The sequence below is a fragment of the Anoplopoma fimbria genome, chromosome 19 (assembly GCF_027596085.1).
Source record: "Anoplopoma fimbria isolate UVic2021 breed Golden Eagle Sablefish chromosome 19, Afim_UVic_2022, whole genome shotgun sequence".
Taxonomy (NCBI): Eukaryota; Metazoa; Chordata; class Actinopteri; order Perciformes; family Anoplopomatidae; genus Anoplopoma; species Anoplopoma fimbria.
The window spans coordinates 27,701,519-27,729,246 of record NC_072467.1 but is presented as its reverse complement, the minus strand read 5'-3'; the positions used below and the strand labels follow the sequence as shown (position 1 = coordinate 27,729,246).

The following is a 27,728-nucleotide window of genomic DNA, read 5'->3' as shown; positions in this document are numbered from 1 at the left end:
ACGGGATCTTGATTGATTATTTATCAAACTTTCACTTTCACTGATACCAGAATACAGATTTCGAGCTCTTTGAGTTACAATTTGAAATCTAAGGATTTGATTGGACATTGGTTATTTTCAACAGCAGTCATGTGTCATCTTATTACATGCCACACGACCTCATCAACCCCAACACAAACACACACACACAACCTCTGGCAGCCTCCTGTGTGTGTGTGTGTGTGTGTGTGTGTGTGTGTGTGTGTGTGTGTGTGTGTGTGTGTGTGTGTGTGTGTGTGTGTGTGTGTGTGTGTGTGTGTGTGCGTGAGGCTCTTGGGTCCATCTTGTTTTTTCATTTGCTCCGTGCTCCGTGACATTTGTTCCTGCAGCTGAACATGTGCAGGACAATTTCTCAATTCTTCCAGCAGCGGACAGCTGCGGCGTGAATTACAGTAAAGCTGCTGCTTTTGGGGGGATTAGGCTGGTGGACTGTGTGTGTGTGTGTGTGTGTGTGTGTGTGTGTGTGTGTGTGTGTGTGTGTGTGTGTGTGTGTGTGTGTGTGTGTGTGTGTGTGTGTGTCTCCTGGGACATGTTAACCCCGATGCAGTCAGAGGTCCTCCAGGTCCTGGACCAGGATCTGAACTTTTACTGTCTCTCTAAACTTTACTTTCATCTCTTCACCAAACTGATCAGACTGAACTTAATAAAAAGTTCTGCTCATTGACTTCCATTCAGATTAAAGACTCTTTTCAGGACTACATGTCCCATAAACTGGGTCAGTTTATTGGGTTTGAAGTGAACCTTCTCCAAAGTAAGTTCACTTAAACCTTAAAGCTGACCTCTGAAAGTGAACCCAGCAGCTGTGGCAAGTTCACTAAATACACACGTTTGTTTTTTGCAGTTTTATGTATAAACCAAATTAATGTTATGAGTCCTGAAAATGTTCAACAAAATAGTATCTACATGGATTAGAGCTCTGTTTCTTTATCAGGATGCAGAAACGCTGTGATGAATTCAGCTCTATCATGAATATCATACTTTGCACTGTATTTTCATTTGTCTCATGCTTGTGGCTAAAGATGAGAACAAAGAACCGTTTCCAAATCATCCAATCCATCATAATGCAATCAAATCAATTCTGTGTTGTTTTTCTCACAGTTGCACTTTCCTCTGTTATAAGCATGTTGGGAGACGACATAAAATCGTCTGCTGGATTACTGCAAAAATCATAATCACCATTATTTTGGTAAATATTGAAATCAGGTTTATTAAACAACATTACAAATGGATTTGGAATCATCATGCACTAAGAATAAAGATAAATGCACCAATCCGGTTCCGGAGTCTAGATCTGTTTAGAGCTCTTTTCTCTCATGAACAGTAACGGGCAAAAGAAAAAGGTTTTAAATTGTGATATTTCCTGGAAATGACCGGCAATAAATTCATCAGCGAGTAGGAAGCTTTCAGGTCGTCTTGTTCCAGCCAGCTGACACATCTATTTTTTGTAGTTAAATTTGAACTTATTTCATTTTCCACCAATCAGCGGTTCCTTTTCCATTGAGTTCGGCTCAAAACTTGCTGCGTTGCTCGCGGCCAGTTAGGACACAACTTTGTGGACATAATGTGCAAAAATAGATATTCAAACAGCTCGAACATATGAGTATTTTTGGAACGAATATTCAGATGTAAGTTTTGGTCATTTGGACAGCACCAGGCCTCTCCAAACCGACTCGCAGCAAACCACGAGGAAACGCGCCGGCGAGGCCCTGAAAAAGAAAAGGGAGCGTCGGATTCTTATCACAAGACAAAACCAGAGCGTCCATGTGAAACGGGATGCGGCACAATAACAAGTTTAAGTCCAAATAAAAAATGAAATAGGAGCAATCACCCTCAGCCTAACATAAAGCAAAGACTCCTAACTATATTTAAAATACGGTTGCCGTTGGTTACAGCTGATGACGCTGTCTTGACTGGCAGCGTTCCCCTCAGGTAACCAGCGTGAGCTCTGACAGCAGTTTCAGCATTGTTAGCGCTGTTAGCTGCTAGCCACCAGCTCCCCTGCGCCATGTTGAGAGCCATTTAGAGGCAAACCATTCCCAATCTTGCACCTTTGAACTCTTAGTCTTTAAATGTCGGTCTGGACTTCAACAGTAGCCAGCAGAATGAAAATTCATCTTCTGTTTTTATCTTTTAACATTTTGATAAATACTGAGAGACGTTTAAGGGTTAATCTGAAGCTCCGTGGATGAGCACTTTGAAGATTCGCTTTGGTCACTGTGAATCTTTATTTTAGCACAGAGAATATATTGATTTCCTCAGGAAGACGCTTAAAACCCCAGAACATTGAGCAGAGTAAGAGGACACCAGAGCAGAGAGGGGGTTCCAGCTCTGAGGGCCTCTTGTGTGTTAAGAGTCTGAGCGTCGGGCCAAGTTTGAATCCTTTGAGTGATAGTTTGAAGACAGAGAGCGGGAGGCAGCCGCCGGGCCAGAGGCTTAGAGCGCCATTCATTCCGCTGGAAATGACCTCTGACCTCTGAGGGGGGAAAGGTCAAGGTTGACGCTGATTGGAAGCAGGAACTTTTCTACTGTCATGGAGTCACAAATGTGTTGTTCTGGTCTCTGTTCAGCTCGATGCAGTGGAGTTACAGTTAATAACTATCAGCTGGTATTAGCTAATTACAGATAGAAGGTATTACTGGTGTGAATAGGACCGAAACAGGGCTCAGCTCGGGTTGATGTGCAAATAATTACTTAGTTTGTCCACTAGAGAGCAGTGATGTGTTTGTTTTTGTAAAATGTTCTGCTGAGTTTGTGTTTTTGTTTCACATTAAAGCTTCATTTAGACTCTACGATACCTCATATATAGTTTATAAACCATATGGTACAAGCAACGACGACGCTGCTGTATTTACGCCTACATGTTGCTATTTTGAGTGTTGATGGAGCAGCTACTATGTTAGCTTAGCATAGCACCAATCGATCCAAAATTCCCTTCAGGTTTGATGTGAACACAGCATGAGATGTTTCTTTGCTTATTTATTAAAAGTCCTCCCATTCCTCCTGATCATCTCACTAAATCAATTAAATTGATTACATGATTTGAAGGCAAACACCTGTTCCTATAAGCTGACATCACTTAATCAGAGCAGAAACAAAGCCGATGTTTATGTCATGTGAAAGATATGAAGCACTTTCTGTGGGTTAAAACCGCTCTGATTGATTTATCAGTTTCTGTCCGTGTTCCAGTATTGTTCAAACATTCATAAAAAGTGACAAACACAAGAAACATTTTAACAGTGAAGCCGAGTCATCGCCTCGGTGAGTAACTGACCTCTGATTCAGTTTGAAAGAATTCAAGCACACAGAGGAGGACGGACGACATGTGGAGACACTTTAACCTCTTTATTGTTCAAAGCCACAGAACTTTATTTCATGTGTCGGTTGCCCACAAAAAACACACCAACCAGACACACGCTGGAGTGATTTTGTCCCTCCTTCGTCCTGTTAACCCTCCACACTCCTTTGGTTTCCATTAAAATCAAATCACCACAGAAGAAGAGTCCTTTAGTGAGGATTCAAAGACATTTTGTGACCCGACTGAAACGCAACACGGCGCTCTGCCTCCTTTAACGGGCGAATGAAACTGCATCTGGGCGTCGAGCTCTTTGTTTTTTCTCTGCAGATTTGTTTATCCAGGACTCGCCTCCGAAGTGGAAAACCATCTGTGTGTGTTTGAGAGGTGTTGTTTTCTCCGAGCGCCACGCCGGCCGAAGGTAACGGCCTTTTCTTTGCTTTTAACGAGATGTTTTTACGCGCAGGGCGAGTGGCAGCGTCGCGGGGCCCGACACGAGGACGAGTTAACGAGTGACCACACAGGGAGGCCTCGGTTTGATGGAGGCCCCCCCGCCCTGAACTTTACGGCCTCTGAAGACACAGAGACAAGAGGTGGACATGAGGATCAGGTAGACTGGTGGAGGAGGCGGTGGCGTCTCTGTGATGATGTTTAAGGTTTAACAGACAGTTATGGAGGTCGAGACTCATCGGATCGTCAGAGCTGGAATGACCTTCCGTTTGACCAGGATGAGTCCAAACAGATCTTCCAAAAAGACTCGTATGAGAGGTTTTTATGTTCAGGTTATGTTGAAAAGATCCAACGTGATGCTCGAGGCAAGAAACTGTTTCATCAAACAGACAGACGCAGACGACTTTATCTTTGTTGGATCAGATGCGACAATCAACCAAATCTTTTCTTCTTTATTGATTCTAAGGTGTCTTTTCTTGTCTTTTATCCGGCTCGTTAACAAAGCCCAGGACCCGCACTGACTCAAACACTCACCTGGATTGTTTTCAACGTTTTTGGCAATACAGTGTTTTTGATTTTCCAACTCGTCCACCTCCCCAAACTCCCAGAAGAGCGTCTGGCTTTGAAGCAAATTTGACACAGTGGCCAAACTTCCTGGTTAGTCACGTGATGCCATGAGGCCCAAAAATATGTTTTTTTTTATCGACATATATCTGGAAAAAGATGTGTTTCTTTTGAAGTAAATAGACTGCCCATTACCAACGCGTGAATAGTCCTGCAATAAACGTGCAATAAAATATTTGCAAGTAAAAAGCCAAAACTTTATCAAAACATTTCTGAACATGTAAACAAAAGTGAAACCTAAGGAGGACAGAGGACAGAAGACAGGAGGACAGAAGACAGGAGGACAGAAGACAGGAGGACAGAGGACAGAAGACAAGACAGGACAGAGGACAGAAGACAGGAGGACAGAAGACAGGAGGACAGAGGACAGAAGACAGGAAGACAGAAGACAGGAGGACAGAAGACAGGAGGACAGAAGACAGAAGACAGGAGGACAGAAGACAGGAAGACAGAGGACAGGAGGACAGAAGACAGGAGGACAGAAGACAGGAGGACAGAAGACAGGAAGACAGGAGGACAGAAGACAGGAGGACAGAAGACAGGAAGACAGGAGGACAGAAGACAGGAAGACAGAGGACAGAAGATAGGAGGACAGAAGACAGGAGGACAGAAGACAGGAAGACAGAAGACAGGAGGACAGAAGACAGGAGGACAGAAGACAGGAGGACAGAAGACAGGAGGACAGGACAGGAGGACAGGAGAAGACAGGAGACAGGAGGACAGAAGATAGGAAGACAGGAAGACAGAAGACAGGAGGACAGAAGACAGGAGGACAGAGGACATATGAAAGCAGGCCGTGAACTAAAGCCTTAACTTATAACTTGACTAAACTTGACCCACGCTTTTGAGCTGCATCTCAAATAATCTTCAGGTTCCCTATTCCTGATGTTTGCTGCTTCTATGTGGCATCTGCTGTTTACCCGCTATCTCCACCTAAGAAAGTAAAGAAACAAACAGGTCTACGTGGGTGAAAAGCAACGTCAACATGTCCAACTTTAAGGAACCCATAAAGGACATGACTGAGACAGAGCTACAGACTGATCGTTCTGACTCGCTGATAAAACCCGCTGCCCCGTCTCCGAGCAGCAGCAGTGATGAAGTGAAGTGACAGCTCCAGGTGGCTCCACGGAGGACAAGAGGCCGAGCGGCAACTGTTGGCCCGACGCCGGCAGATAAATAATAAACCAACTGTGAGCTGAGCGCTGAGGAACAGAGAACAAGAAGCCATGAGGAGGAGGAGGAGGAGGAGGGCGGCGGTTTAAACCCCTGCACTTGCGGTTTGGCACACATCGATCAGGCTCTGGATTGTTAATTGAACAGATGTCGCCGTGAATATCTTTCGACTTTTGAGCAACGCGATACGGACGGGAGTGATGTAATACGTGGAGGGATCAGCCAATAAGCTGAGGAGCATGTGCAACCACGGCGACGAGCGTTCCTGAAGATCTCCTGCATGTAAGAGAGACTTTCCCCTGTTTTTTCTCCTCCTGCACTTTATTCTATAATGCTGCGTACGTAGGGATGCCCACAAAAAGCAGAGTATTGATGAGCTACCGGTACTTTAGAAGTTCTGGAGTGAGATGTCCTCGTCTCAAAGCTCCTCTCTCTGTCACACATGACGTCAGAGAGAACACAAAGATCCAAAGAGGTTCTACATGTTCCTCCAGTAGAAGCTGAGAACTCTCGTTGTCTCAAACTCAATACAATCCTCTCAAGTTAAGGAGGAAACAGCAGCAGTTTATCACAACATCTGGACAACAAGCAGAACATCAGTCTGCAGAAATGATCAGTGTTCTACTGTTTGGAGATCAGTCTGATCAGAAAAACAGGGTCATCGATGAAGGATAATCACTGAGGTAATTGATTAGCTTAGAATGTGTTTTAAAGATGTTGGAACTTCTTGTATCGCTGCTCATGAAAGACGATTTGTTTACAAACAATAATAATGAAGAAATGTTGATTATTTTCTTAATTAATTGTCTTTTTTTCTCACAAAATAGTAAAAAAGAACCAGAAGAGAATCGATAAGAGTGCTAGTATCAATAAAATCCTAATGATATCCATCCCTAGTCATACAGAACCAATGAAAGATCCCAAAGCATTCTGGGTAAAGATCTACGGCTTAGAGGTGGGAGGAGCTACGTATCGGTTGATGAGTCGCTCTACTTTGTCAGAGAGATTTTCCAGCTGCTGGTTTTATTCGGCAGCGGATCGAGCGCGAGCGGCGTAAACGGCCCGACGCTCAAACTGCGACACGTTCCATGTTCAGGGGGCACAAGCAGGGTGCAGCAGCTGGGTGACACGCAGCTCGGGGGGGGGGGTGCTCCTCCAGATGCCCCACGATGACAGAGGCCCCCACCGCCGGCCGCCGCAGGACACTCGTTGGTGACGTGAGCTGTCGGTCCTCCCCGAGGCCGGAGCGTGCCAGGCGACAGCTGCAGGGATCAGGGTCCCCCCCCACCCCAAAAACACCACCCATCACCCCCACGAACCCCTCCATAACCCTCCGTCCACGCCAGGCCACGCGGGGCAACGTCCTCCTCAATACGACCATTGTTCCTCTAAGCCCTCCATATAACAGGGATGAAACCCCCTCCTCTGCACACACACACACACACACACACACACACACACACGCACACACACACACACACACACACACACACACAGCAGTGGTGGTGAGTGTGTCGGTGTGTTAACATGACGCTGAGGATGATGGACTGGACTTTGATAGCTCGGCAGCTGTTTGCCGTGTCGAGAGAATCCGTCGTTCAGAACACACGAAAAGACACACCAATGAAGAAGAAAAACACATCAACACACAACGACAGAAGTTGTTAAAAACAACAATCAGGTTTTTAGATGTTCCTCTGATTTCTTTTTGCACATCAATAAACCAAATGGTGATCTATCAGCGGACACGATGCGTCTTCATCAACAGGTGGCGGCGCCGCTGCAGGCAGAGAGCTGAAAGTGTGTCTCCATATCTGAACGGAACCCATGAACTTACACTGATAAGAGCTGGATGCTTATTGGCCGTTCCTTAGCAACAGCAGCAGCATAGCGACACCTCTGACACTTTGGGCTAAAATATATTAATATTTTAGGAGCGTTAACCAGTAAATGTTTAGAAAAACCCAAGATAGATCTCTTCTCTGATTGGCTGCTGGGTCGGCGTCTACTGAAAGTGAGAGCGGCTCTTGTGTTTGTGGGAAGGAGGTTATGTAACGATGTAACTGGTATGTTGCTGTGGGCACCACCTTGACCTCTGACCCCCCCGGTGTGGGGGTGGGGGGGTTGAAGAGGATCCTGATGACACTCTGTGACCGGCGTGCTAGCTGTCACACGACTCAGGTGTCACAGTTATGTGGCTGCACTGAGCATGTGCAGAAGAGATTCTGCAGCTCTGATCAGTTATCAGAGAAACGCTGCTTTTACATGTTACTCAGCTTTAAAGCAGCGTGTTATAGTTTTAAAAATAAAGACGGGTTCTGCAGATGATGACGTGTTTATTTTAATATTTTCCACTTTCAAAATCAGAAGCAGAAAGACAGAAGAGTGTTCAATCAGTTAAGTTAAGTTTGACATAGAAAAGCTAGTTATCTAATTAGCCAGCCGTCCTCTCTGGAGCTCCCTTCTGCTCTCCCCGTGGCTAATGTGGAACTATTGGTTAATGTGAAATTTCTCAAGTAAAGTTTACGGTGACGGAGATTAAGAGACTGTAAATATTGTCCAAAACCTTTTTCTTTAGCATTTATTAAAAAATAATCCAACAAAACTTGCTAGCTGGAGTTCTTTGTCCGCCTAAGCTCCGCCCACAAATATATGTCATCATGTTTACTAACAGAAAGGGGGTCGATCCAACCGATGTGTTTATCACTAAAGTGTTAACAAGAGCAAAACTTTCTTCATAAATCTAGAATTTAACCCTGAAAGTGCAACAGATTGATGTAAAATGTTTAAAGTTTTCTTCTTGACCTCTGACCCCACACTTATGACAACCTATTTTCAAACCCGATAAATCAGAATTGAGACGTTCTTCCCCTCATTTATAAACCATAGATGGATATCTTTGATTGGTCTTATTACCACTACTGTGAGGAAACATTCCTTTTGTGTGTCATGTAGGTAAACTTACCCTGTAAGTTGAGTCTCAATTGTATTCCTTTGTGTTTTATGTTTAACATGAAGAAAAAGGAGGTAGATGGAGCATGCATGAAGTTTAACGTGGTGTTTATGTGCACTATACGATAATAACATGAACAAGGAGCTGCTTTTATCTGGACACAAATAAAACTCAATATGTGAAAACCTCAGTAAACACAAACACTTCTACTCACTTACTCTGATTCTCCTTTAAAACTGCTCCGTCAGCATTCTACCTTAAGTGTGTGTGTGTGTGTGTGTGTGTGTGTGTGTGTGTGTGTGTGTGTGTGTGTGTGTGTGTGTGTGTGTGTGTGTGTGTGTGTGTGTGTGTGTGTGTGTGTGTGTGTGGCACTTTAACCGTGTGATTTACTCCCAGCTCTGACACTGAGACCACACTGATACCAGATCCTCCATGACACCTCGTGGACCTGGAACCCACCTCATCAGCACCTTAAATCACACACACACACACACACACACACACACACACACACACACACACACACACACACACACACACACACACACACACACACACACACACACACACACACACACAGAGTTCTGGGAAGTCCTAAGTGCAGAATGTGCTGGTGTGAGAAGTGAACTTTATGACCCGGATCATAAAATGATGAAGGTAGTTTGTATCTAAAACTGATCCATGACTTCACTTTCATTTCTGTTTCATAACTTCTGTTCTCATCAACAAGAAATGCAGATATTCCATTTATACATCTGTTACCAGTACATTTTAAGGAATTACTCATATATATATATACATTTATATATATATATATATATATACATTTATATACATATTTTTTATATATATATATATATATATATATATATATATATATATATAGACATGTATTATAGGTCAATATTTATATTCAGGTTGCCTACATGTTGTTATATATATATATTTATTATATATATATATATATATTCTAGTACAAGTTGTCTACACACCATGTTATTATATATATTTATATATATATATTTATATATATATAAATAAATGTATACATTTATATACATTTTTTTATATATATATATTATTATAGGTATATATATATTCTACAAGTTATATACATGTTATATATATATATATATATATTTATATATATATATATATATATGTGTGTATATATATACACATTTATATATTTATTATAGGTCAACATTTTATATTTATATATATATATATATATATATATATATATATATATATATATATATATATATATATATATATTTATATTTATATAAAAATGTATATATATATATATATATTTATATATATATACATTTATATATATATATATATATTATATACGTTTATATTTATACACTTTATATATATATATTTATATTTACATTTATATATATATTATATATATATATATTTATATTTATTTATTTATATATATATATATATATTCTAGTACTTGTTGCCCACACTCACCATGTTCCTGACAGATTCATTGTTCATGTGAATCAGATGTTTCCACATATCTAATTTTTATCATTTACACAAATCTGATGTGAGAGCCGTAGTATATGTGTGTTTATATCTTTATAAACTGTACATAAATATATATCTAACATTAAAATGCTTGTTGTGTGTTAGTGCTTCATAAATAATCAATAATCAAATAATATGATTTATTCCAATTCATATAAATTATACTCTTAAGAAGGGGACCATTATATAGAGCGAGTACTTTTACTTCAGTATTTGGTGAATCAAATCTTAAATGCAGGCCTGTTATTTGAGTATTTTTACTCTTTACTGCAGTAAATATAAGTACTTCTGATGTACTGGATTCATATTGTGTAAACTGTGTGGTTTTTTCTGTCTTTGTGATTATTTGAGTTTTGTACGGACATTTAGTTTGTTCCTCACTTGTTTTCTCTGAATGTAGTTTGTAGATGTTTGTCCTCAGAGTCCTGCATGTGATCTTTACTGATGGTGATAGTTGTAGTCGACGTCTTTAAACACCAGAGGACGCTGCTGTCTCATCAGTTCACTTTGTTTCTATAACTGCAATATAAAAGTCCTTCACCTCTATGGAAGCAGAATAATCATGACTAGAAGGAGACAGAATTCAAAAATGTGCATTCTGCAATATAATACAATTTTAATGCCATAAATCATAAAAAATGTATTTCACAAAAATTGGAAATCAATGGAATCTATACGTCCAATATGTATTCATGTGTTCATAATGTTGGAAAAACAAATTAAGGCTCAATGTGAAATACATATTGAACAATTTTATTGAACTGTTATGTTATTTATAAATCATTTTTACAGCCTCTCCTCTCCTCTCTGTGTTTAGCATCCGGAAGTTCAGTCCAAGATTCACAGATTTTTTGTCACATGACTGTTTGTCTCAGATGAATCAATCATGGCTTCATAGTTGCCTTTAGAAACACAGAATTTTATGTTTTTTACAGAATCTGGTTAAAGCAAACTGTTTAATTGTGGCAAGATTTTTAAATGAGACACTTAGAATAAAATCTTTTTGACTAAATATAAACATTTTTAAGATGTTATTTGGTTGCTTTTCCTGACACATGATGTGTTCAAGGACCGTCCAAAAGTTGAAAATCTGGCTTCTGGCTATGATAAATGTTGTAATTTTGGTGGTTAATTAAAAGAAAACATGCATTTAATAATAATTTTTAATAAACTAAATGACTGTAATGTAATGTAATGTAATAAACCTGCAGGTGGGTTTTGAGGTTCAGAGGGTTTTAAAGAGTTGTGATAATCCATTAATCAGAATTATTTCTGTCCTTATTAAGATTATTTATAGTTTACAGGCTTATTAAAGACACTCTGAACAGAAATAATTGATTTATCAGTTATAGTTTCTGTAGTTAAGTTATGTTAAATGCACATAGTGATCATGGTGATGAGGACTCAGTTGTGTCGGTCACAGCGGTGATCAGATCTTCACACGTCTTATCGATCACTCTGGTTATTCTTGTGACCGATCAATAACTAATGAGCTGTGAAAGCAGAGCTTCACTTTAACGTCTGAACACAGAATCAATAAGAGGAAAATACAACGTGATGTGATATTTTTTTACAAGAAAAGTCACTCAGCTAGTTTCACTTCGTGGCTCCTCTCAGTCTGAGGATCATGATGGTGGAAAAAAGGATCTTCAGGGAGAAACGTTGCACCTTAATGTGAAATTCACTGTTTAGAACCTGCATTCTCTCTCCTGTCCACCAGGGGGCGACTCCTCTGGTTGTATAGAAGTCTATGAGAAAATGACTCTACTTCTCTCTTGATTTATTCCCTCAGTAAACATTGTAAACATGAGTTTATGGTCTCAATCTCTAGTTTCAAGTCTTCTTCAATACAGCATGATGTTCATTTAGTAAATGATGCTCCATTTAGAGTCAAACAGACCATAAAGCAGGGGATGCTTTAGGGCGGGGCTACACACTGATTGACAGCTCGACACCAGAGATGATGATGATGATGATGAGGAGGAGGAGGAGCGGAGATGAGAGAGGTCAGCTCTAATTGGTCGACAGTTTTGCCTCTAATTACCTTTTTGATCAGATTAGACTGAGGTGAAGTTAATGTACACAAGAGTAGAGTGTTTCTGTGTTAATGTTAAGCTTGTTGTGAGTGTGTGTGTGTGTGTGTGTGTGTGTGTGTGTGTGTGTGTGTGTGTGTGTGTGTGTGTGTGTGTGTGTGTGTGTGTGTGTGTGTGTGTGTCGGGGCATCATGTCACTGTTGGCTGCTCGCCCACTCTCTCTCTCTCTCTCTCTCTCTCTCTCTCAGCCAAACTGAACCTCAGGGTTTCTTTTCTGTCCGGCCGCTCTGATTGGTCGATGGAGAGCTCGTCTCCTGAAAATCGCCTTAATCCTCTTAGTTTAACCCGAGCCCTCGTCCAATCCTCTGCTCCCTCCCTCCCCTCTCTTCCCCCTCTCCCTCTCCCTCTCTCTCTCCCTCTCTCTCTCTCTCTCTCTCTCCCCATGGGGAAGAGGAGTTTTTAATCCACGTGGATTACGTTGCAAATTGGGTGACAGTGAAGCCGAGCGGCTGCAAAATCTGCTGCCGGCTTTATGTCTTCCTAAATATCTGCAAGGTGGAGAACTTAACCGGCCGTTGGTTCTGGTTTCATGAGGAGCAAACCTGGAAGAACCCGGTGCAGAAGAAGAACATCTCTGAGAAGGACTACTCTTTTAACCTTCTGCTTGGTGCACCATCTCTTTGCTCCAGGACGACTTTCTGGAAGTTTCTTTTAAGAGGATGAGACCCTAAAACAGGAAGTGTGGAGAAGATGCCAGCAGCGGGACGGGTTCATCTGGACATGACGGAGAGCGTTCAGGGTCCAAACCGCACCACCAAGACCACCAAGACCACCGAGACCACCACCATCTTCTTCTTCTTCTTCTTCTTCTGCTCCCTTTAGCCAACATGAGGAAGCCGTTTCCTACAAACTCTTCAGGGTCCTCTTGAATAAAAATAAAACTGATCCAAGTTTAGCGACACCGTCTCCGATATTTCAGCGCTGAGAGGAAGTTGGAAGCAGGATGGAGGGCAGGACACCAGGAACGAGGAAGCCCCTGAGGATTCTGGGATTTTTCTGCTTGTGGATTACAGCTCAGGCTCAGATGAAGATCCCACCGGAGACGTAAGTGTCTTCTGCTGGATCTCTGCTTCCCTTTATCGTCCACCTGATGTCTCCAATCTCTCTGTTGGTAAACTGATTAAAGCATGCAGGCGTCTCCTTTCAGCACCTGAAGCACTTTGAGGTTCAAAAAGTGTTTTTGAAGCAGCTTTCAGTCATTTGGAAATATTCTAGATGTCTTGTGTATCTTTTTAAAAAACATATTAGACATCTTTGGATCTCCAGAAAGAAGTTCTGTGTGTTTGAACAATGTTTGGGATTAGAGTTTGTGATGTGACGGAATCACAAAGTGGAATTATTCCACCCTATTTTCATTTATTTACTTTGCTAACATGAATATTTTATTTTACAAATGAAAACAAGTCATTAGCAGAATTTTCGTGATTTTGTGTTTTTTAAATCTGAGCTGTAATATTCTCTTTTTTACATTAAGAGGCACAAAGTCAGACTATTATTAATCTGCATTATTCTTTATATCTGTAAATCCCGACCTGTGTTCTCATTTGGGAAAAATGAGCAACCAAAAGGGAGAACTTTGATATTTTTACGTCTCTTGGTTTGAAGATGGCGACCCTCCTTCCTTTACATTTATCTGCCTGAACGTAGTAAATTCTCTGTTTCATGCAGTTAATCCAGTTGTTTCTTTTTAAACTATACGTCCAGCGTCTGTCATGCTGCCACTCAACACAAGAGCCAAAACATCCACACTAGCTTAGCTGCTAAACTCTCCTTCCTATCTAACTTACAAACAGACCAACCTGCAGCTGTTGGTTTGTTAGCTTTAAAGGTTCATTCAGCCTGCCAGCTGCTTTTTTCTTCTTGTGTTATAATAAATAACTATGACCCTTAATTTGATAGCCGACCCTCGTTAATCATTCATTATCCGTCATCATTAACGTTAGAGCTTTGCATGCAGAGCTGCTGTGGTTTAAACCATCGTTTATCGTCAGCTACAGTGTTCACGCTGAACATCCAACAGAGTTCAGCCTTCTGAGAGCGTTAGAAGCCCCGATGTTGGAAGCATTGACGCTTGCAGCAACGTCTCCCAGTAATGCTGGAGCTCCACCAAACCCGGCCAACGAGGCGAGGCTTCATTCTGACTCCATTACTTTCAACATGGCCAAAAACGTTCACATTTTACAGCTGAACTTTACATTAAAATGTGTTTCTGAAAGCATTTGAGGTGACAAGTAGGCCGTGCAGTAACAGAATATTGATTTATTTTTGATCAGCGCGGCCTTGTTTGGCAGTTTGATCTGAGTCTCACGAGCGTGCCGTCTTGCGATGGACAGACTCATTTGCATAAAGTGGTAGTCGGGAGGCGATATGTAAATGTAGATATGTGAAGGATCAGGCAACTCGCCGTATCGGACCAAAAGTGCTATGGCGGCCGGCTGTTCGACTCTCCATAGAAATGAATCAGACGTATCGGTGTATTTCAGCCATAGCTCTGCTCTGCATCAGTCAGTTTAGCTGCCTGGTTTGTGTCCGTCTGACTACTATATTATAAACTGTTCCCGTTGTAACCTGAGCCAATAAAACCTTTTTCTCCAGCTGAAAACCTCGAACTCATGCAGACCATTTCAACATTAGCCTCATGTTGTTGTTATCTTGTTTTTTCATGCAGCTGTTGGTCCATGAAAAAAAGAAAACAAAAGGTGGAAGGTAGAAAACAGTCCTGACTGGACTTGTTCCAGATAAATAAAGCTTCAGACAGCACAAACTCCCAGAGTGCACTGTGTTTTCAAGACGACCCCGAGGGAATACGTTTGTGTCAGCTGACGACCGTTTTCCCTCCGGACTCTGAAATCTGCTCTCTGTTTCTGTCCACAACGCCTGAGCAGAGACACAAATAAGAAAGGAGGTGATTCCAGAAGCAGCAGCTACAACCGCTTCAAATATACTGATTACTGAGTTCAGCATTAACTGGCACAACGACACGTCCAACCCCAACATCAACCCCAACATCAACCCCAACATCAACCCCAACATCAACCCCAACATCAACCCTACCGCCAACGTTCAGAACGTCTTCACTTCCAGATCTAAACTTAAAAAGATTATAGGAAAAGCAAGATGTTTCACCAAAACAGCTCCGTCACAATAAACACAAACGAAACCAGAAGAACTGAACATAAAAACATCAAAGAAAAATAAAAAAATCAACACAGACTAGATCAGAACGACCAGGAAAACAGAAAATACTAAATCCTAGCTGGCAAATCAACATTTTTTCTTGTTTAAAATCCATCTTCTTGTCCACATATTTAAACTGCGCTTCCCAGAATTCACCTGTGAGTGTTTTGTTTCCCACTAACGACCTCATTAGCATGAAGCTGTCGGGTATCGTTAGCGTGAAGCTTCCTGGAGGAAACACGCTCTCCATCACCATCTGTGAGCCAGAACGGCTAACGGTCACCTTCTACCCCGACCCACATTCACCACACACACACACACACACACACACACACACACACACACACACACACACACACACACACACACACACACACACACACACAAAATACTGGTTTATGATCTGGCTGATGTGGAATTTCAAACATGGTCAGCATATTTAATGTTCCCCAGCAGTACAGGAAGTATTAAATGTACTGATACCACAAGGTGAAAATACACTACAAGCATTGAGCATGTTCCCTCAGTAGAAGTATGTCAGTATAATCAGTCAAATGTAGTTATATTACTTTGTTATAGTAATTTATAAGGGTTTTTTTTTACTTTATAAAAACACACAAATCAAATGATAAGGAAATAAAATATTATATTTTTATGGATTAAAACAAATCTATTCATTATTAGTTTTAATGATGTATTATAATCTTAGAGCTAGTGTATCACCAACACTACATTTTACAGATTACATGTGAACACAGCATGATAACGTTATTAATTAATGAGGGGGGTCAGTACGGATGATTTTACTTTAATATATATTTATACAAACAGGACCGGTACACTTTGGTTTAATGTTTGGAGAGACAGTGAGCAGTAAGGGGTTCGGTGCTGAAGGTGCCAGTCCACACTCAGCACTTGGTCCGAGCTGGACTCGAACCGGCGATCGTCTGTTCACAAATACTTCTTCGTTTGTCATACTGAGCGAGAAAACAGCTGAACAAGAACCACAAACGTTCTGTCTTATCTAACTCAGAAATAAGAACACACGTCTCAGTTTGATGTCACATTTGTGATTTTTGTATGATTAAAACGATGACTTTCTTTTCTTCTGGTTGCTGTCGGTTTATGCATCTGGATTGATCATTTCCCTGATAGATGTTTGGGATCTGACTTCCATATATCAGATTAGTTTCTTGTCAGCTGGAGCTGAAAAACAGACTGAAGTAACCTTGTAACAACTTTAACAATCTAAAAAAAACATCCCAAAAAACATCTCAAACTGTAGTTTTCGTGCTTCTCTCTGCCGTTTCCTGACACACATTTGTAGTTTCACTTTGTTTGTTTTTTACATGCCGTCTCTGCGGTGTGTTCAGGTTACAGTCAACAGATTTGGCTTCAATCCGTCGGACAGATCGGCCTCAGCGCCGAGGATCAGCTGATTAGATTTGGAGGTGATCTTGATGGAGGATTTATTCTTTTTTGGCGGCATTTTTTAAAAAAACGGGTTGAAATCGGTGACAGACTCTGCAGCGAACATGAGCTGCACCTTAAAGGAACCCTTAATGTAATCACATTATTAGAGCTGATAAATATCAATGCATGTGTTAAATGAACAGATCAAAGGTGTCTGAGTTCTGAACCCATGCGGAGGAGCATTCACTGTATCTAGATAGCCACACGTTGGCTGGTTTAATACTGCTGTATGAACCCAAAATATACAGTTCTGCTGTGATTTAATTCCAGTAAAAGCATAGAAAATGATGCCGAAATAACAACATAACTGATTTGTTAAAAGTCAAATTTTATGTTTTGTTAGTTCTCTGCTGAAGACGACAAGCAAACTACTTTGAAAATGCTTGTTTTCTGAATGGAGTCTGGGCCGATCAGTGCTAGGCTATGCTAACGTTGTAGCAGCTGCATCGACACTCAATATACCTAAACAGTTCACTTGTTTCTGAAAAACATTTAAGGTGAGAAATAGTCCATTCAGCAACAGAATATAGATTTATTTATGATCAGCACCTCTTGGTTTGGCAGTGTGTTCGTTCCTGATGGTGGGCGGGGCTTGTTTTTTAAGGTGGAGATACACCAAGTCCGTTGATGGATAGATTCTATTCATTCTCTATGGAGAGCCAGAGAGCTGGGAGAGTACCTCCACCGTTATGATGGAGATCCTCCACCACTCCACCATCATGGAGAAGATGCACCAATAGATCCTTCTGGTTCTCTGTGGAGAGCAGCAGGCTGCAGGTTAAAGGCGGATTCGGTTGGTGGACTGACCTTTGATCGTCCCTTTGGATGGATTTGGTGGATCTCCAACATTACAGTGTTTTGATCTGTAAATGTGAAGTCATTAGTTCTGCTTCAAACACCGACAGAGACGATCTGTGTTTGTTTTAATAACCCTATGAAGCACTGATCAACACTGAAGCCACTTTTTAAAAACTCTTCATACAGTCTTCGTTACCAACATGTATCTGGGCCAAACAGTTTATCTCACCTCCAAAACTCACTTTAACCACCAAAACACTTCATACATTAAATATTCTCGTTCCACAAAGACTTCTGTTCCACGATGTGACTTCACTTTTGAAAAATGCATACAAGCAATCGTTGAAGACTGTAAAATGAAAAACAAAACAATAACCCTCCCACTGCAGCGTTAACGTCGTTGAATTTGGTTAAATATACTAAATCCTGTCTCTTGTGTCTGCAGTGAAATATTTTTTTTTATCTTTTTTTATTGTTTCTTTGTGCAACAAGAACATTGTTTTGTAGATTATTTACTGTCCCACTGATGAAGAGAGCAAAAAGAATGAAGAGTTTAGTCATTTTATCGACTGAATATTCTGAAACATGGAATAAATAACATACTATATAGTATATATATATATTACCATAGTATGTGTGTGTGTGTGTGTGTGTGTGTGTGTGTGTGTGTGTGTGTGTGTGTGTGTGTGTGTGTGTGTGTGTGTGTGTGTGTGTGTGTGTGTGTGTGTGTGTGAACTTAGAGGATTAGTGTCCAGAACAGATGGATCAATAAACTCATGCTGCATAAACACAAACATGGCTGAGGGATGAACTGCACGTTAAGGTTTAGAGAGTGGACCCGCCCACTAAAGCTGAATCAGTGGAAGCCAGTTTATATTATATGAAAATAAAGACGACAAACATTAATACATTTTTAAAACTTGTTGCTTTAGTGATGTTTGAATATTTAACAGATCTACTAAACCGGAAAAACTGCAATTGTATCTCAATTATTTTCTGTTTTGGCTTTTTAAAACTTGTGTTGAGCCCTGATCGAGTTTGTACTATTATTCTCATTTTCATTTTATATATTAAAGTTATTATGGTTGTGATTTTAGCTTGGATGTTTTGATAACACGTTAGAATAAAATGTATAAGCCACGATATTTAATTTCCGATGGTATTCTGATGCACATTTAACTTTCAACAAATATTGTGAAATTGTGAGAATTTGAAAGTTGCAGTAGGATTTTAATAGAATAATTGTGCAGCCCTCTTGACCACACTAAATTACAAAATAAATAACGTTCTTATAGTCTAATGGAATAAATAAATAAATAACATTCCTATAGTCTAATGGTTCTTATAGTCTAATGGACTAAATAAATAATGTAAACAGGATTAATTCCTAAAAATAAACATTATAAGAAGATAAGCAAGTTAATGAGGTCGTTTAGAAGTATAAGAATCATTTAAATAAAGCTCTGAGGACAGAGTGTGAGATAACGAGTCACTCACACACATCTTCTCCGTCCTCTGAAACATAAGGATCATAAACGCGGAGACATAAAGGATTATTAAGGACACACACACCGTCACTGTGTGTCGTGTTTGTCGTGTGGCACCTGCAGCTCTCCACTGTGACCCAGATGAACAGCAGATTATCTAAATCTCTTTCATCACCGCCGTATTTAACCGCCTTTTTCTGCCCAAAACTCACGACTGCAGAGCGCCACCGTGGCAACAGACAGCCGAGAACAGCAGAACAGCACACTGGACACAAGATCCGCACTAGTTGTTCAAACATATATAACTTTATTAAACTAAACAGAAGAATAAACAACAGTGATGAGTTAACTTCTGAACCCCGAGCAGTTTGGAGGCGTTTTTCTCTCTGTGACCTTTATTTTCTCTGCAAAATAAAAGTCCTGCATCTCTACGGAAACGGAACAATCATGACTAGAAGTAGAGAGAACTCAAAACATCAGAATAACACAGTTATAATGACATAAATCATAAAAAAGAAAAACAAAACGTTGAATTTCTTTTGAAATAATAAAAAAATTGGAAAACAATAGAATCTATATTTACAACATGTTCCAAGTGACCACAAGTGTTACCATTGTTGGGAAAAACATGGCGGCTCTACATGCGGATTTCCAATGTGTATTGACAATAAGAAGGTTCCTGGACAGTAAGAATCTCCAAAGTTTTAGAAACCAAATCAAAGCATGGACCTTTCGATGGTGTTACTTAACGTCTAGGTATCTTCATCTGGTATTCAAGAGGGATTCTTTTTATTTAACTTTTGCTCTAAGTCTGTGTGACAACTGGTATTCACCCAGAAATTGCCACAGAAACTTATAAGACATAATAAACCGTCATATACTTCCATCAAAATGTTCTAAGCCCTTTTAAACTTCCACAATTTATGTTAAATAATCTGCATCTCAAGCTGATCTCCAGGTTCTTCAGCTTTCAGATGATGTGCATCACATCTACTGCTGACCTGCTCCAAAAATATCCCCCATTCATCCTAAACAAGAGAAAAGATGGTTCATGTGGATCTCAAAGGGTGGACTGGTTTGTCTGTCTGCACCCTGACTGGTTTGGGTGGAGGTCGGAGGCAGGTGGTGCATGAATCGGGGTCTCGCTATGTTTTTGATTTCAATCATTTATATATTTTGTCACGTAACCAGACGTAACAGACTCTCTTCATTGTGTCGTTGTGTTTCCATGTCGACCACCACTACAGACCATAATGATGCCATAACAATCCTTCACTTTGTATTCACCTGTTGGTGCGTCTGTGTTTCAGGGTGCAGCAGTGGGCGATGGAGTTCTCCGTTCAGCTTCGAGACTTCACCACCAAATACTCCGGCTCTCTGCTGCTGCAGAAGGTAAATGAAGACGTTTCCATTGGTTCTCTTGACGTTATACTGGTGTTTACTGGTGTTTACTGGCTATACTGGTGTCTAAGTGGCAGCAAAAGTGTGATTTTAGTTTCAGTACGTTGTTTCCTACGTTTCCCAGAATTCCAGTTGACAGCCTTAGAACCAACAGAGTTGTGGAGTTAGAGGAGAGAAGTCTTGGTTCCTTAAGACAACAGTCTTGACATAGACAACATTAGCGTAGCATAGAAGTGCTAACGCTAGGTCATGATGTGCTAACGGCTAATGTTAGCTCCACATGTTTTTATGAAGAATGACGAGCTCCAAATCCACTAAACCAGCCTGAAACCAGCGATGAGAGTTTATGGAGCTGGACGATGCCACACTGTGATTGGCCAGTCTGCGATAGAGGGGCGGGACTTAGTGAAGAGTCAATTGACTCCAACTTTTCAATACGAGACCATGATTGACAGACTGTCTCTTTGTGGCCAGAGGCGTCAAGATTTAGATTTTGATCACCTGGAGCTAATTCTGGCACAAATGTCCACCTGGTCTCAAGGATTACATGATTACACTCTGACCTCACTAACCAAAGGAATGAATATGCTCATTATGACAATTACACTCATATGTCTAAAGGGACGGATGTAAACTGGTAAATGTCTGTTTTGTGGAGGAATTCAACAATGAGGCCGTAATTCTAGTTTAGTTTTTCTACGCTCAAGTCTTATCTTTTTCTTTCTTTGTCTGTGAAAATGTCAACTTAGGGTGTCGTAAATCGTTCTGTCTGAATTTGCGGGTAATATGACTATGAATATATGAAGAAAACATATATAAAATTGAAAATCTTCTCTCTGATTGTCTCCTTTGTATCAGTATTAAACTGAGACTGATTCACAACCAGTTAAAAACTCCTGGCAGTAGCTTTGTAAAGCGTTATTTGGTGGATTCTCCTTTAAATATTAAAGCAGGATGATGATGTTTTGGATTTGAGTCATCACATCGCCTCAGTTAATATGATGTAATTCTTGTATTTGACCCATAAAAGAAGAAGAAACTGAACCTCAGACTGGTCCAAAGGCTACCAGACTGGTTGAACTGGGATCAGAGAGGAATAGGAGCGTTTGTTTGTGTGTGTTTGATAACGACCGTCTGTCTGTGTCGGGGTATTTATGTGTGTTTACCAGACACACACACACACACACACACACACACACACACACACACACACACACACACACACACACACACACACACACACACACACACACACTCACTCAGGGATCATGGTAATGCCCAGATTGAGGACCGAGCCCTCTTTACCGGCGTCAGGATTTGTGGCCTGTTCTGATTTTAGACATTCATCCATTTATCTGTCAGATTTAGAATCATCACTGGCGGTCTGCAGTTAGTCTGCTTTCAGAGACACACACAACAACACACAAACACACACAACAACACACAAACACACACAACCACACACAAACACACACAACCACACACAAACACACACAACCACACACAAACACACACAAACACACACAAACACACACAACCACACACAACAACAGCAACACGTCTGCAGAGAAAGTCGATCCTAAAATAACTATGATAATGTTGAATGTGTCTGAGAGGACGACTCTTCCTGTCTGGATGGTGCTTTTATTTTGTAGAAAGTCTCTTTACTAATAGATGTTAATAAGTTTAGAACATGGAGAACAAAACGCTGTTTAATAGTTCTACTGAAAGAGACAAAGCTGTGTGTAGCCCCGCCCTAAAGCATCCCCTGCTTTATGGTCTGTTTGACTCTAAATGGAGCATCATTTACTAAATGAACATCATGCTGTATTGAAGAAGACTTGAAACTAGAGATTGAGACCATAAACTCATGTTTACAATGTTTACTGAGGGAATAAATCAAGAGAGAAGTAGAGTCATTTTCTCATAGACTTCTATACAACCAGAGGAGTCGCCCCCTGGTGGACAGGAGAGAGAATGCAGCTTTAAGGAACTTTAAGCATTGACTTCACTCTTCAGATTCGGAGTTGCTTCCTGGTTGGATCCCATCACTTATAGTACGAAATTGATCAAGAAAATAGGTTTTTAGAGCCTTTAAGCTCACATCCTAAAAGCATGGTGACATTTTACTAAATGTGTGTTTGGACAAAAACATTAGCTTCTGTCTCACAGACTTCTTTCAACAACCAGCAGGTCACGTTTGCATATTTTAAATGTGTAGAAATAAGCTCTATAATAAGACTTCCCATCAGTCACCTTTTAGTGACCGTACATGTCCAGTAGCCGTGTAACAGTCCATACTTTTAGAATTTGTTTTAAAAATGTGTCAATTTCTTCAACAAATACCAGCCTTCAAATCAGAAAACAGCAGATTTATCAGCCAGTTAAAGTGTCACATGGAGTCTTTCTTTGTGAATGGATGCAGATAAAGAGGTGAGGTAACGCTAAAGGTTTGGCTCTACCTGCAGTTGAGTCAGTAAGAGGTTTGCATTGGTTAAATGGAATTAGTGAAGGACTTAATGGAATGATTCAGAGTGTAAATAACCAGCCCCCCCCCTCCCCCTCTCTCAGCTTCTTCATCCAGAGAAACTGACCTGATTACCCCAGAGAGCCTGTAAAAAAACGAAAATAAACACCCACATCTCCACATCCGCGCGGTAATCTGAGAGTGAGTCTCTCAATCCGAATTATCTGATGAAAACAAACCAATCAGATCAGTTTCACTGCGTCACCTGTTTCAATTATCGTGTGGAGATGACCTGAAACAAAGCAGGTCAGATCCAGATCAGTTTGGGGTGTTTTATGCTCCCGTCACATTTGGCTCTCTGTGGCTTTGATTTCTGCTGTAATATGAAAGTCCTGCTTCTCTACGGAAACAGAGCAATCATGGCTAGAAGTAGAGAGAACTCAAACATGTCTTTAGTGCAGAATGACACAGTTACAATGACATAAAGCTTGAAATTCTGTTATAATTTATTTTACAAACATTTAAAAACAATGGCATCTATATATCCTCTCCTCTCCTCTCTGCTCTGTGTTCAGTCCAAGTTTCACTGAATATTTGTCACATGGCTGTTGGTCTCAGATGAATCAATCATGGCTTCATAGTTTCAATGAGGAGCTCAGAATTTAATGTTTTTTACAGAATCTGGTTAAAGAAAATGGTTTATTTGCTATAAGATGTGACTGAGAATAAAAATGTTTTTGATGAGGCTTTGTTTTGGCTGCGTTCATCGTACATGATGTGCTCAAACACCGTTGGAAAGATGAAAATATTGCGATAATGATGTTTTTTACAGCTTCTGGCTGGGATAAATGCTGTAGTTTTGGCGATGGTTTAGAGAAAACATGCTTTCCAATCCCGCCAATGGGTTTTGGGGTTCAGAGGGTTTAAAGAACTACTTAATTTGTACTTAAACAAGAGATATTGCTTCATAACTTGTTGGCTAAATCATAACCTGAGACCCATTGCTTAGGTTGATGAAGATGACACAAACAGTAGTTTTGTTCGTATTATTGTATTATATTTAAAGATATTTGGTTTTAGAGCACAAACAGTTTAGCAAACAAATGACATCTGGTCTTCTGGGGAAGAAGGTACAGATTCCTGATTCCCTCTCAACTGTTTCAGATCTCAAACAAAAGAGACTGATACAAAGACAACTTGAGTAAAGAGATCTTCTTTATTTATTGAAGGAAAAAAAGTTATCCAACACCAGCAGGTCTTGTGTGAAAAGTACAACTACTTATATTCGAGTACTTGCTCGATAACTAGTACCAATACGAGTACTCAATACATCTTTACAGTTCTAACAATAACTAGGCCTTTGTTAAAATGTGTGTTTGTGTCTTTCTCAGAAACTGAAGGATGTGGAGTCCATCATTAAGATCGTGGAGTTGGATGGAAATGACCTGGTGAAGGATTACTCGGATGAAATCGAGCGAATGTTGGGAAGCAAGATGAAGTCGGTGAAGGTGAGGACAAAGAAGGCTTCCTCCACCTGAGCGTGTTGTACAGGACGGATCAGTGTGGAAATATGAAGTCCATTCAAGGTTTTAAGTCCGGGTACTTACAAGAGACAGATTAAAGAAAGAGTGGTCAGAATCAAAGCAGCAGACTCGGAGATATAAAGACTTTTATTAATGTCAGAAGGTAAAAAAAACACTGGATCCTGCATTTCCCAGAATGCAAATCACTTGCATGTTCTCAGTCCCTTTGTGCTCAGTAATGACCTACTTCTTTTAAACTCCATGCCTTCACTTTGCAAATAATATATATTTATTATAAATGTATAATCTCCAGACCCAATCTAATGGTAACCTTGGGGATCTCACTATGACATCATCAGCGTAGAATCGGTGCAGTGCCCTTTAAAACTACTGGGACTGACTCTGGGATTAGTGGGATTGTGACTTCTGTTACGGTTCATAACGCAACACAAAATGAAAGAAAAACTATTTTTTACCATCTACAGTAAAAATATATATTTTTTAGATATTTTTTTTGTTTAAAGCTGACCTTTTATGCTTGTTAGCTACTATTAGAAAGTGAGCTAACACATGTTTTTTCATGAATTTCAATATCACAACATTACAGTATGTGTTTGCTTGAACAGTGATGCAGTACCATGATACATTAGGTTGCCTGTTCACTGCCATTTAAATTAAAGGGACATTTCACCTATAAAGGACTCATTCTTTCTCTCCAGTTAGCTTTCTTTGTACCTGCCAGGACAAATGAAACAATATGGGATGGTTTTAACTGCCTCTCTCTGTCTTATGTCACCTGTGATGATGATGATGATGATGATGATGATGATGATGATGATGATGATGATGATGATGAGTTAGACATTACTTCATTTTGCGGGTCAGGTTAAGATGTTAACAGTCAGATTATCCTTCACATGGTCGCCTCATGAAGACTTTCTTTCTGTTTCTTGTCTCAGAGGTTGGCGGAGTCGGCAGAGGACGCCGATCTGTACCACGATTTCAACGCCACCATGAAGGTCGGTGCTGGTTTTTAAAGTTCACTTCCAATCTTTCACGTACATATTGTCATCCTGCATTTTATTTATTTTACTCCACCCTAAAACCTGCAGAGACCTGAAACCCATCAAGCTTAGATAATCCATCAACCCTTTAACTGGCCTAAGCTCTCAGCTGTGCTTTAAGATAAACGTTAGTGTTAGCATGCATAACCGTCTGGAGCTCAACAGCCAGTTCCAGCTTTAAAGCTTCACCTGAGATTAGATCAAACTCCCCTGATCCTGTGAGGAACTGGGTCGACACTGCAGCAGAGAAAAGACTACAGTAGAAAGGACCCGAATTATGAAAATATATTGTCAAAAAAACTACAACAAGTTCCTATTTTTTCAAATGCAAAAACTTAAAAATCCTCAAACTTATAATTAACTTTAAACATTAAATAAAAAGTAACTTCAGCATTTTCCTTCCATTTTTTTCCAACTAGTTTAGGTCAGAATTTCAGAAAAACTAACTCAGGAAACAATTTTAATGAAAGACTTTTAAACAGTTGAATATAAAGTGAATATATTCAAGTGAAAGGTGTTTTTAATCTCTTGTTTTCTACAGTCAGTTCTGCAGCACATCCAATAAATCTCATGCACTCTATTTATATAAATCCCCATTATTCTTTCTTATTTGTTTTTATTACGGAGAGACACCTCCTGGGTTTATCGTGGATGGAGAATGGACGTTACCTCCGCTGTAAAGCTGTCAAAGCCAGCATCATGTTCTGAACGGAACCTTCTTCCTGTCTCCCTGTCAGTTCGATTACTACAACTCCATGCTGATCAACACGGCGGACGAGGACGGGAACAGCGTGGAGCTGGGAGGAGAATTTCCTCTGGAGGAGAACGAGCACTTCAACAACCTGCTGGTGAACACGCTGATGAGCAACATCCAGATCCCCACCAACGTCTACAACAAAGGTCAGAGGTCGTCCTTTAGCTCCGTCTGGAACAGCTCGCAGTTGGGAGGTCTAAGCTTTAATACCCGTCCTCTGTGTGCAGACCCCAACATCCTCAACGCCATCTACAACTCCGAGGCATTGAACGACGTCTTCATCAGAAACTTCCAGAAGGATCCCACGCTCACATGGCAGTTCTTCGGCAGCTCGACCGGCTTCTTCAGGATTTACCCCGGTCGGTCTGAACTTCAGTCTGAGCTTCAGTCTGAGCTTTATCTCCAACAGAGGAGCTGGAGTTTTGATGGCAATTGTCCAACTGAAATGTAATAACTTTATTTTGTACTGCTGCTACAACATGCAGCTCGTATCTGCCCTAAAAGAAGAGAAGAACCAGAGGATCTGAGGATGATGACGCCTCCTTTCTCTGCATTAATCAATCAGAATTACTCCTCAGTCCTTGTTTAGTTTAAACCAAAAAACATCTCCTATGATGTGAAATTGAAGACACTGAAATAATCGATGAAACTGTCCTCCTAATAATGTTTCAATTAGTTTCATCACCATTTGAAGCTTCAATTCTGTAACTTTTCGTGAGGGAAGCGTTCCTCACACATCATGTTTTAGAGGACCGTCAGAGAATGATGAATGGTGTAATTCTGCAGATTTATAAAGATATCTGTGACAGGCTGGAGAAGTATTCATGTATTTTGGTCAAAGTACATGATTATACACCATTACAAGATAATTAAGATGTGATTTCATTTCTTTACGATCATGAGAAAACATAATATAAATCTTATTAATATCTGTTGAACATCTCTCGGTGTGGTAGATGTTGTGTCTTGGTTTGTTCGACTGTAGGTCATCAGTACCGGAGCGGTAGAGCTGAACTGACTCTGTGTCTCTCTCAGGTATTAAATGGACTCCAGACTCCAACGGTGTGGCCGCTTTTGACTGCAGGAACAGAAACTGGTGAGTTCAACAACAACAACAACAACAACAGTGTCTCATGTCTGAACCACGAAATTACAACGACTGTCCTGTTGTTGGATGATTTGTCATCATGTTCCCCTGAAGATGAACTCTAATAACTTTGGTTTATGACTAAATATCTGCAGAACTAAAGACATTCCCATCAGACTAACCCTGTGTTTACTGCTAAATAGCTAATGTTAGCATGCTAACAAGCATTCTGAACATGGTTGACATTATACCTGCTAATCATCACCATGTTAACATTGTCATTGTGAGCATGTTAGCATGCCAATGTTAGCATTTTTAGCAAGGC

The 27,728-nt window shown here is 40.4% G+C and overlaps 1 protein-coding gene across 1 annotated transcript in view; it reads left to right on the top strand.

The window, feature by feature from the left end:
- Nucleotides 1–12,862: 12,862 nt before the first annotated feature.
- LOC129108643 (voltage-dependent calcium channel subunit alpha-2/delta-4-like) overlaps nucleotides 12,863–27,728 on the top strand; it is a 59,221-nt gene continuing 44,355 nt past the window's right edge. The window contains exons 1-8 of the mRNA XM_054620519.1: nucleotides 12,863–12,983; nucleotides 13,105–13,216; nucleotides 20,418–20,499; nucleotides 24,367–24,483; nucleotides 25,458–25,517; nucleotides 26,300–26,462; nucleotides 26,544–26,675; nucleotides 27,352–27,412. Of these exons, the coding sequence (XP_054476494.1) occupies nucleotides 12,863–12,983; nucleotides 13,105–13,216; nucleotides 20,418–20,499; nucleotides 24,367–24,483; nucleotides 25,458–25,517; nucleotides 26,300–26,462; nucleotides 26,544–26,675; nucleotides 27,352–27,412 (848 nt within the window). The remainder of the gene's footprint in view (nucleotides 12,984–13,104; nucleotides 13,217–20,417; nucleotides 20,500–24,366; nucleotides 24,484–25,457; nucleotides 25,518–26,299; nucleotides 26,463–26,543; nucleotides 26,676–27,351; nucleotides 27,413–27,728) is intronic.